Below are 12599 nucleotides of genomic sequence, written 5' to 3'. Positions count from 1 at the left end.
ATAAAATAACAAACATACAAACTTGTATGTATTTTAAAAATATTTTTCATATCTTCATATTTAGTTTACAATTTCGTTGGCATCGATCGTATTTTTATAAATTAAAAAATTATCGATAAAAATTTATCATCGAATTGAGAACTGTACTCGGAAGATGTTTCAAATGAAAAACTAAAGACCACAATTTGATATAAATTTTAATTTCGACGTATACGTTTCATTTCAACTGGATTTTATCTGATAAAAGTAAATTCATTACAAAATACCGGATGACATACACAAAAATTTAAACAATTGTATCTAAACATATATTTATGAAGCCGTTGAGTGTAATGTTGAAGGTAACTATCTAAAAATCCAAAATCTGTAATATATATCATAAACTTTATACGTTAAACATTGTTTAATTTATTATGCTAAAATTTACATATTCATTTTGAGTAATATTAAACATATATAATGCATATTTAAGTAGCAAAAGCTATTATGGTATACAAAATACATAAACTTATGTTTGTGAAAATAGTACAATTTTGTCTTGTATAAAATATGACAACAATATTTTTAGATATAAAATAATATATATTTCAAATATATTTTAAATATAAAATAAAAAAAAGCAATTTAGGTGTAGATTTACCACTTAAAAATAATAACATGAATTCGTATGGATATATGTATGTATATCTATTTTAACCTTATTTTAAATTATAAATGTTTTTATATTTTAGTAAATTGCATTTCAAAATAGGTATATTCCAGGTATAAACATTAATAATTTCCATTCTTTCAACTTTTGTTTTCATATTATCAGATGTTTTAAAAATAGTCACCAAGGTTATTCATGTTTATGAATAGATAAGCAAAATTAGATATAATGCTATATTATACATTTAATTAACATATTTTGTACATCCTACCGTATTTTATTAAAATAATATAAGGAATACTCATATATATATATATATATATATATATATAATTATTATTTATATCAAGACAAAATATCTGTCCAAGTCAAATTAATTTCTTTATACCAATCTACATCTATCATAATGTAAATTTACAAACAAATCCATTAAGTTTAATATTTAAGTAGCAGACTGTTTATAGTTCTTTGTACTCATTAGCTTTTTACCACACATTGCACATATAGCCTTTTTATATGCACATGATTGACAATAATGTGATCCAACTTGATGTACTTTTTGTCTACATATTCTGCAAGTTTCAAAGGTAACAGTATAGGGATTAAATCTTGCCTTCCCTGCAGAAAGTGCTTTATTTTCTCCAACTTTACGTCCCCCACTTTCTACTGTATTCCGTGCACCACTTTTCCAAGGATCTGGAGTTATGACTTTTCCTAATTTTTTTTCACATTTTTCACAGACCATTTTGAATTAGACTTGAAACTTCAATTCTGAAATATAGTAAAACTTCGTTATATGTGATCTTTATATTATATTGCATCATAAAATTAAATAATAAAGGTTAGATTTAGGACTAACATGTATGTAAAAAATAATGAAAAATGATAAAAAAAAGTTAACGTGAAATTAAAATAATTGGCCAATAACAGATATGAGTATAAATTTTTAATATTTTATATTTTCAAATTAACAAATTAAAATATTTTCAATTTACCTTCAGAACTCTTATTAATGATTAAATATTACTCTTTTAATTAGTACACATTTTATATGACTACATCCCACACTAGTTTTTAATCATGAACGATAAGTATAAATATTCGAGATATTGACTGCAAATAAATAAATTACGAGAAATATCTAACCCAAATATCATAGTCTTATCCACGGTTATATAGACAAGTCTCAACATCTGGACTAAACACTTATATATCGAAAGCATAGTAGAAACCGCTCGAAAATTGAGTCATAAAAAAGCAACATGGAAGACAAGAAGATCCATGTTTTGCGCATGTGTAACGTGCTATGAATGTTTCACACAGAGGCAGAGACGCTCTACTCATCTCTGTCTGGCTCGTAAAACGTGAACTTTGTTGTCTTCCATGTTGATTTTGCATGACTCAAATTTCGGACGGTTTCCCTATTTAATGTCAAGACCTGTTTACATGGCCGTAGTTTTAATCTCATCCATATCTCATCACAATCAACAGTTATCAGATATATATACCACCTAGTTGTAATTGCAAATCAGTAATAGATGGCGATTTTCTTATTTAATTATTATTAATATCACTAAAAACTAAATAAATAAGATTCATATTTACGCACATTGTATATGTGTATATACGTATGGTATATACACATGTATGTACATACATAGATAAGCAAAGCATATACTGAAATTCCAATAGCACTACACTTTTTAATGTAGAAAAATAATAAGGATAAATTAATATTTGTAACATCCTAAATATCTTTATTTATCATACTTTATATTTTAAATATTGAGCATGTACACACACACAGTTCAAGTTTATGAAAAATTAAACATACTCGATTGTTGGAGCAAGTAAATTCACTTTATGCATTATATTAATGTATTTTATTACAGTTTATGTTCTAAAAATTTAAATATCACATAAAACTACAAAGTGATAGCATATAATCATTAAAACAAAAATTAACCTCTTGAGCGGGGATAGCGGATATATCCGTTCCTGTTAATTGTTCGCTTGGCTTACCAAGCGAATACATGTAGGTATCTTATCCGATAGTAAGATAAACATTTCAATATTCTAAACTAATGCCCCATTGTGCGAAGGACTTGCAAAAAATTTTTCATCCCTTAAGCGTTAATAATTGAACATGTGTAGAACAAAAATAGCTTAAAAAGTTACAATAAATATCAGTTTTTTTCTTAACATAACTATGATTAACCTGAAATATACGTTACTTGTTTTAAGATAATAGTGTTATTATTTTTATACAATTAAAATGGGTAAAATGTACAAAGTTGGTAAATTAATTAAAAATCATTATTTTCTTATTATTTCATTTGAAAAATAGATCCTTTTTTTTATTGATGAGTGTAAATTGTAAAGTACCTATACGTACTATATAGTTCTTCTTGAACACGAAATAAGTAAAACATAGACTCCTAAACGCGATGCAATCAGAATGCAATAAACTATGCAAGTAAAATATAATTATGTATACATAATACCGGATGATACATATGGACAATGCATACATATATATGTATTTCTATTGTATTATTGCCACTAGCTGACATTCTAAAAGAAACAAAGCATGCGGAAAAAATATATTATTATACATATATGTTTATTGTACTTAGTAATATTCTCAAGCACTTAGATACTTTTAACATGAACAATGTACTTATCTCTGTTGTGTTACAGTGTTTACATCGTATATCAATTAATAAATAATGTTTACTTCATACCATCTATCTGATTTTTGCGTAAGAATGATATACATATGTTTAGATAATGTTTAAGTAATAAAAGTATTTAAAATATTTGTTTTGGAAAAATTAACAAAAACCGCAGTTGGTCTGGTTGATTCTCTTTGATTATCTATTTCATGTTCAATTCTTGTTCGATTCCTTTATCAGTTGTTTAAAACCAAAGATGTGACTTAAAATAAGGAAACCATTGCCTTAGATATGGCAACTAGATAACGACATTAAGTTCTGTTAAATTCCTAAATAAACTTTTAATTCTATAACCATAATTTTAAAAATATGTTTATAAACGCAAAAATAATGACATAAAAATGATAGTAATTTATTAAAATATATACGCATTCATTGTATAATTTTTCTACAAAAATCAATTATATAAAGCAATATTTTACCTATACATATGTATAGAATATATCATTTTAAGGCACATTGTCCTTAAATATCTTACAATAGTTACTTACAATAGTTTAGTATGACAATAATTAATCTTATATTTATGTATTTAAAAAACTTTTTTATTACATATATGTATATGTATACAGTAAATCTTTTAGAGGCAAGCAATACTTTTTTTCTATATACGATGATATTCTTAATTATACTTTTGGCTTATTGAATTTCCAATGGACAAATTAACTAAAAGCATCAACAACTCTCTGTTATAGATAACTTTACGTAGTTAGAACTGGCGCTGACTTTCGTTAGTTTGATTAGAATCACGCGATCAACCCTCTAGTCGAAAGCAGCAAGCAATGTTAGTGGAGTAAGAGGGTTGAAGGAAAATTCGACGCTAGGGGTGGCGTACAAGTGTTGGGCGCCATCTATTCGTTCAGTGTCTGACTATCCTCTGAAGACCTGTGTACTCGCGACCGTATTACCAGATTATTGCGACATTTCGTGTGACAATTTAATTCAGTGCATCGTGTCATAACAAAGTGACGAGTGAACGCATTAAAACGGATACAACAAGGTAAATAGAAACGATAATAAAATTTATCCTAAAAGACTTACTTTGTTCGGGTGGCTGCCATCCTCGATGCCAGACACGCGTTAACATGTTGGATCGATTCCTCTTTCTCGCAAGTCGTATTGCGATGGGAGACTCCAATAGAAGACCTGATTACGAATTTTTAGTCTCTTTTTTATAGTGAAAACGTGCATTTTACTTTATTTCGTGCATCAAACGTCCATCTATTTTTGTTAAGTTCGCTCAAAAATGCATAATTTGATGTTCGAAGAGGTCAAGTCACCCTCGAAATCTCTGGATAGAAAGACGCCTACAGCCAAAGCCCTTCCTCTATTTTTTCGTAAAATTTCTATTAAACGCATACGAGTTCATTGAAATTTCGTTGATTTAAACTCATTTCAGATGTAGGTTCCATTCAAGTTTTCCTTTCTTTTACGAATGCAAATACAAATAAGATCGTACGATCGATTTCTCCTTGAGATTTTTTTAGATATATTATAAGTAATAAATTCGATCTTGATTCTTAAAAATATAATCCAGATAGACAATAGATAATTCGTACGTATCGGACGACAGGATTTGCAATATACATGATGCTCTCATTTTTAAACAGGTGTATCCAGTACCCATAAGTCTGCGTTACATTTTTGTCAGAAATATTCATAAGAACAATCGCTATACAGTCAGATAAATTCTATTTAGAAATCTAAGCACAACCTTTTTTCATAATATTTGTTTTAAACTATATAATTGACTATTGGTCTATAATCTTTAAAAATGAATATTTAAAAATGATTTCAAAAGAAATATTGTTATTTCTTTCAATAAAAATTTTGCTAAAATAAAGAACATAACATAAAGAACATAGATATATACATATTGCAATTTCCATTTAATCAAAAAGCTAGTATTTTTAATAGTAAATTATCGATAATTATTAAAAATTATTATAATTAAAATTATTTAATATGATTTTTATGGGGAAAAATACTGGAATATGAAAAGATTTCAATGTGTGAAACACAATAAAACACAGTTAAGTACAATTTTGAATAATTATAGCAAACAATGATGAATAAAAATAACGATGCCAATTTACATAATAACTCAGCGTACGCAAAATATGAAATACTTTTAATTGTATAACGTATATCACTTCCTCGATTGTTTCCTAATAATTTTTAATTTATGTGAAGATAATAATAATGAACTTCGTTATTTTCTATATAAATAAATGCGTAAAATACTTTGTCTTAAATAGCGCATATTTAACTAAACATGTAACCACCGACACCGTTTTTAACATTTTCTTTCAAATGCAAAATCGAAAAATTTTAATTATCAAATTACTGAATTTGAAAGTTGATATACTTGTATATATGTACTACATGGATGTATATCTTTTTTTATTTCCGAGTGATTATATAAATATTACAGGAAAGATATCACAACATTTTAATACTCATCACATGTAAATGTATACAAGCATTTTATTATTTACATTAACTTTCTAATTTCCGTTTTTTATTTCTCATTACATGTCTTTTGTTGCAAAAACAAACCTCTAAATTAAAAACATTCACATATGTATATACGACTTACATAATTTAATAACATATCCAAAATTATATTACGTATGTGTAATAACTACAGAAGTTTTTGAAAATCTTCTAAAAAAAAGTATTAAGTATATAACATTTATGAAATTAAATATCAATCAAATATCAACTTAAAAATTCATTATACTAATCAAATTATATTCTGTTATATCAATAATGTGTAACATGAAATATATATCACAAAAACATAATATAATGTTATTAGCTTTTCATTTTGGTTTTTATAGTAATTTTTTTATATTACTAGCTAGAACCAATGTAGAGCTAGTATCTATACATATATTTACATCGGTACTCGAGTAACTGAATGTTTTTCATAAACTTTTTTTGTAATTGGAGTTAAAGTTATTTCGTATATTTCTTTTAACTACTAAGAACAAAATATAAACAAAATTTTTTGCAAGCATTCCTCAACTGAATTATATTTTTTAATATCTTAATTTTTAAGTCAAAATTGCAAGATCTATTTTCATGCGAACAATCCGCATTTCTCACAGACTGTCAAACTGACAAATGAAAAAAAAATGAAACTAACCTATGCAGTAACGAAAGACGTCATCTACCGCTGACAGCACACGTGACGATTAACATGCTAATTTCAAATAAAAAAGTTCGTAAGATAGTTTTGTATAATATAATATTTTACAATGCAAATTATCAGTTATTTTCCTTTCATCATACTTACGAGTTAAAAACGTTATTTGCTAGCATTTCTTTATATGCACATGTACCAAAAACTGAACATTATGCGTGTGAGAGAAATAAACGCATATCCATAGCAACCTGCTATTGTAAGCTTAAAGTTACCAGCAGTGACAAAATTTAACATATACATAGATATTTACTACTACATCACGTAGATAATACTGTATAAAATTCACAAAACTTATGGTATTAAGATCCATTACATATGGAAGAATTTTAAACAAAATAAAACACATTTTTGAAAATGATAACTTTCTTAGATTAATTTTCATTATTTCATTGTTTCATTACATTATTATATGTATTATAGTAGTAATATTCATTACGTTATTAGTATATATTGTATATACACTATAGTTATCTTTTTCCATTTTTTCCAAGTACTTCATTCCATTTCTCATACTTCAATTATTAATTGTTATATTTTTGATAAATTTTACATTCGTAACTTATCGTTTTAATGTAATTTATAATTTTTTTGCATTTTACAGCATTGGTGTCGTATCAGATATCATTGCAGAAGAATAAAATTAATTATATTCGTATTACACTCATAACATTAAAACCTGAAGGCTAAAAGTAATACTTATATTTTTTAAACTAAAATTGACTTTTTCATGTACATGAAAAATATAAATAAACAATTTTTACTAGCATTGACAAAAATCATTAAAAAATTGATAGCTTATAAGTTTATAAAATAATATTTTCGTAGATAACAATACAATCTAATACATTTTAGAAATTTACATTTTAAGAATCAATAAAACAAATCAAAGTTTATTTTAATACAAAAGTTACACCGAAATACAATGTCTTTTAATTATATGATACATCCAAATACAATATTTAATTTAAGTAACAATACGATATTACAAAATGTAATAATATATCTTTTATATATAAAAGTATAAAATAAAATTGATTCTTTAATTGCTTTAACAAAAAATATTTTATCTCATAAGTGCACGATTTCACTCTGTTTGAATCTTGTTTGCTATTGAAGAAAATAATAACTATCGCTTCTGGATTAAGGTGTCATTTGTATGATTCATCCCAATGCTTGTTCTCAAGAAGAATAAGAAAAGTAAAAAATGGAACATGGGGGTAGAAGAGATAGGAATAGAATGTTGAAATATACAGCGCAAATTATTATAATTACGGATATGCACATGTCTCGAATTAATCATAAAGAGAAACAGGGTCAATACAATAGCAAGCTGTGCAACACCGAGGTAGACTTAAAATGTGCCGATTGTATCTACTGGTGCCAGTGACCTCCTATTGATTCCACGCTCAACGAAGCACGGGCCAAACCCTCGTCTTCTCTCTAGCCCTTTCTAGTATACACTTTCTCGTCTTTCATCTTGCTTTCTTTATGTTTCTTCTGCTAGTGTTTTCATGTTTTCCTCAAATCCGCAAACTTCTCATCCTTTTGCCTTTGTCTCATTCTGTTCGTTTATTTTGACTAGAACTCGTCTTTCTTATTGTATACTTCCTTTTACCTCCTGACTTTCCGCTCTCCTTTTACCACCTTTTCTTTCTTTTCACCGATTTCCATGTCTCATTATTCTATCCAGTTTCTTACACCATTATCATTTATTTATTTCATTTTGTCTTCTTTTTTATATTTCTCTATTTTCTTGTCTACTGTTTTCCTTTATTTGTTTCGCATAATTGTTATGAAACTACATTATGTGTCTAATGACAATTATACAAATACATTTATATTTCGTAACATAAAAACGATATAAATAAAATCTTAAAAAAGCATGATGGCAAAAGAGAATACAAAACGAAATTAGAATTCGGTAACAACGCTATATATATAGTAATGATATATGTATATATCATTACTTATGTGATTTGTTAAAATAAATGTAGGTCTGATGGATGTTGTGTCATTGAGTTCTTTTGATCTAAATTTTACAATTTCTGTAATAAAGGATATAACTTTTTACGTTATTAAAGTGTGAAGTTGAGTGGTCGGTGTTATGTATTGAAAATACCACGTGCTATGCATATATGTATTTACCTATCAATAATTTAATCAATAAGTGAGGTACCGGTTTATGTTTAGAGTTCAGGACTGTCCAACTTTATAAGTATTTACTGTATCGTAACAAGAATATCATAGTAAACATATTCTCACAATTTTGCACTGTATTTTTTTTAGCTTATTATTATAAACATTCTTTCTTACGATCGTATTACATAAAATACTTTTATATTAATTACCAAAATAAAATAAAATGAAATTTGATAAAGTAATAATACATTTTTACTTTTTCATGTTCCATTTTTTAAAATAAAAGTAAAATTATGAATAAGAATTATGTATATTTATTATGAATAATCATTATGATATTCTGAGTTTTTTTAATTTTACTGCTTGTTTATCAATTTTAAATGAGATCTTTAACAGGTTGTTACTTTCCTAATTAAAGACTTAATATTTATTGCATTATATATTAATGATTCTTTACACATCAGTAAATATATATTGAGAAAAAGATTAAGATTATTAATTAGATATTAATTATATGTTAAGCAATATTCAGAACTTTCATCTGATATAAAAACACCTAACAACGTAAAAATTTAACCATATATGTAGTAGCATTCTACATGATACGGATATATAATGTTCCAGAATGGACAGGGTATTAAGAGAAATGAATGTGGCGTGGCGATGACAAGCCTGATCTTGGAAAACGCAGACTTGAACCGACTTTTCCCGAAATGTCGGCCTAGGGGTGGCCCACCCCCGAGTCCGGGGGCCTCCACACAGATCAGTCAGCCGCATGAGAGCCTCTGCCAGAAGGAGGCCGTCTCTGTTACCACCAGCCTCACGACTAGCCTCACAGATACACTCGCGACTACGTTCGCAAACACTCACTCCAAGAACACACATTCAACGCACTCACAAGCGATACCGGAAGACATGATCGACCTCGAGCGTGATATCTCCGATAGGTAAATTTATATTGACTTACCGATCAATGATTTTCTTCTAATCGGTAATTAAAATTAATCGATATAATAGAATTTTAAATGTTACAAGTTGCATTGCAACCATTAACGAACATTATTTAGACCCCCAAAAATATTTAATTTATATAAATATAAATAAAAATATATTGCGACGAATGTCCAGTTTAAAAATGCACTGTGTACTTGCTAATACTTTATACAACTATTTAATTAATGAACTAAATTATTTACTAATGCTTTGTTATAATAACTAGTAATTTAAAAAAAAGCATGCTTAAAAAATAATAATACATACAACAAAAATAAATAAAAAATGTAGTGTGTAATTTTTTATTAAAGTTATATTTAAAAAGTACTATTCCTTGTTAATAATAGTTTATATTTGAAGGAAGAAATATTGTACATTTATAATCTATATTTTAAATACATCAGTAACAGTATTTGTGTAATTTTAGGTACTACACTGAATACCATTTATATAAATCTTTAAAATATTTGTGGAAAATATAGCTTTTAAAAATCCTTATACCTTTTACATCAGAAAAACAATAAAGATTGGGATAATTCACAGCTATTTCATAGAAAAATAACTTCATCTTATAACATTAAAAATATCAATGAGGAGAAAGTGATATTGAAAAATAGAAATAAAATAAATATAATAAAAATAAAATAATTAACAATCATTATATTACATATAATATTTCTGGTACTACTGTAAAAATGTGAATATATAAAAAATCCAGATAACTGTTTCTAATCATAAGTAGAACTTAAATAACTTGTGTAGTTCTGTATATATATAAAAAAAAGAATCTCTTTGTTATAGAATATTAATTTAAATAATAAATTAACTAATTTTCTGGATGATGAATTAAAGCATGAATTTAAATCTTGGTAATTTCACAATATTGTATTAAAAGATGTAATTTAGTTTGTACTGGTTAAAATGATTTTAAACAAGTTTGTAAACTAGAAATATGTTTTATTTATTCATCAAGATGCAATGAGACTGTAGACTAAGAAACATATATAAAAACGCATTTAGTGTATGAAAGATGGAATAAATAGTAAATAAATAATATTAAAAAATGTATAAAATGAATAAAAAATTTCATATTTACTGAATTTAATAAGCTGTTTTTTATTGGATTTTTACTGAAGTATATAATCATAATGATAAATACATATAATAAATAAAATTGATTTTAATACTTTCTAAGATCTTTAAATTAGACATAGATTATAATCATAATTACTCTTTTCTTTCCTAGGACAACGAACATGGTGTCCGGTTTTACAGGTGACAGTCAACTATCTGTTGGTGTTAGCAGTGGTACAAGCAATGTTGGTGGTCCTCTTGGAACATTTAATTCGCTTGGTGCACTTAATACTAAACCGCTTTCTTCAAGCTCCTCGTCTGCCTCTGGACATAGTGAAGATGCACAACAATATGGTAGCCTTCCAGGTAGTGATCAGCAGAGTCACTCACAACAGGATGATAGTGGACCTGAGGAAAGCCCTGTATACATTTTAACTTCTGCTAAGGGTGATCGCAGTTACAAATTAAGGGATTCCAGGTAAGTTACTTTAATTATATTGAAATATCTCTTCTGTATTTGGGAAATATATATATTTAATGAGCCAAATTAATAAATATCAGAATTATAGTACATTTTCCATAAATAGATTGTAATCTCTAATCTCTAATAAACTATAATCATTAATTATGTATATAAAAAAAGATAATACAATTCATAATATGCGTTTAAAAATATATGTTTAAAGTAAAAAATTTATAAACATACTGAATAATTTTTTAAATGTAATAATAAATACTAATGATAATACTTTCAACAAAGGAAAACTCAATATATTACGCTTTCTAAACTTTTTCAGGTAATTAAAATTTTAATTTCAAAATGTTATATTAATTATATTAATCTCAAAAAATTCAGATTGTGATATTAAATTTCCAAACAGTGTTTTATATTTAATATTGATATTTTTTAACATTGTGTATTTCATCATAAACAAATTACATTTTCACAAAACAAGAGGAATGAATAATTTACTACTACTTTTTTATTTATAATAGATAGATTTATTAATAATAGATTTATTTTAGTCTCATAGCCTATTACAGGAAGATTGTTATTGGGTTCTTATTTCTAATTTCTTACACTATATTATATTCTTATATTGATCTCTTAGTTATTATGTTTTTTAAATTCTGTTATCTTTAAATTCAATATTTGTAAAATACCTAAACGATTAAAGAATCAAATATTTATAAAAATTTTACCCACATTTTGAAACAATCGATAAACTTGTCAATGACACAATCGAAGTTTAGTCGATAAACATTACACAGCAATTGATGTTAGGTTAGATTGTACCACTTTTTGTTCTTAATCTTAATTTGTGGTGATTAATGAAAAATGTATATCATATAAACTGTTTATTATTATATTAACAACAAACTTGTATATAAACTAATTTTTTTTATTAACAAAGTGTAAGTACTAACTATATAATAAATGATATAGCATAATAAAGTTTCCTACACTCTTTGTTTACATTATTTTACAGATACTATCAGTACTCATTTCGTAATGATTTTAATTAAGATAATCAGTTCAAAGTGTCTTTAACAATACCATTTATTACGATGGAAAGTTATTTAATATAAATTTATTAAATAATATCGACGAAAACAATGTATTTTCATCTAGTAATTGTAATGCCTCATTCTTATTGAAATTTGTTAAGTTATAAAGCATTAAATATATTTCAGATGATCGTATTATTACAAAAATTTTTAAAAGAATACTATTAATATTTTGTATTATGTCTCACTTTTTTCCAAAAAAATTTATGAATAAATTTAATATAATTAA

General features: G+C 26.0%; 2 protein-coding genes and 2 long non-coding RNA genes across 14 annotated transcripts in view; 2 read left to right on the top strand and 2 right to left on the bottom strand.

The window, feature by feature from the left end:
• Positions 1-868: 868 nt before the first annotated feature.
• Positions 869-1919, bottom strand: LOC126868754 (cysteine-rich PDZ-binding protein). The gene is made up of 2 exons (XM_050624534.1): positions 1645-1919; positions 869-1420 (listed from the first exon to the last, which is right to left on the bottom strand). Exon 2 carries the CDS (start codon positions 1392-1394, stop codon positions 1092-1094), a length of 303 nt encoding a protein of 100 aa, XP_050480491.1. The 5' UTR covers positions 1395-1420; positions 1645-1919; the 3' UTR covers positions 869-1091.
• Positions 1920-4190: 2271 nt separating this feature from the next.
• The window catches only part of LOC126868586 (uncharacterized), a 41210-nt gene continuing 32801 nt past the window's right edge, over positions 4191-12599 (top strand). For 6 of the 10 annotated variants that reach the window (XM_050624205.1, XM_050624210.1, XM_050624207.1 and 3 more), the window contains exons 1-3: positions 4206-4384; positions 9359-9681; positions 10974-11279. In XM_050624205.1, the coding sequence (XP_050480162.1) occupies positions 9398-9681; positions 10974-11279 (590 nt within the window). In that variant the 5' untranslated portion in view covers positions 4206-4384; positions 9359-9397. Of the gene's footprint in view, positions 4385-9358; positions 9682-10973; positions 11280-12599 lie in introns of all 10 variants that reach the window. The other 4 variants (XM_050624212.1, XM_050624213.1, XM_050624209.1 and 1 more) reach the window with 4 other exon arrangements.
• LOC126868598 (uncharacterized) lies at positions 11055-12152 on the bottom strand. 2 transcript variants are annotated; one of them, XR_007690643.1, is made up of 2 exons: positions 12009-12152; positions 11055-11221 (listed from the first exon to the last, which is right to left on the bottom strand). It is a non-coding gene; the product is annotated as an uncharacterized LOC126868598 (long non-coding RNA). The 2 variants fall into 2 exon arrangements; XR_007690642.1 differs by having other exon boundaries at positions 11055-11209; positions 12009-12141.
• Positions 12071-12599, top strand: LOC126868597 (uncharacterized). Its single transcript, XR_007690641.1, has 2 exons — positions 12071-12217; positions 12292-12599. It is a non-coding gene; the product is annotated as an uncharacterized LOC126868597 (long non-coding RNA).

This window comes from Bombus huntii, chromosome 8 (genome assembly GCF_024542735.1).
Source record: "Bombus huntii isolate Logan2020A chromosome 8, iyBomHunt1.1, whole genome shotgun sequence".
In the NCBI taxonomy this organism is placed as follows: domain Eukaryota; kingdom Metazoa; phylum Arthropoda; class Insecta; order Hymenoptera; family Apidae; genus Bombus; species Bombus huntii.
This window is presented reverse-complemented; position numbering and strand designations above follow the sequence as displayed.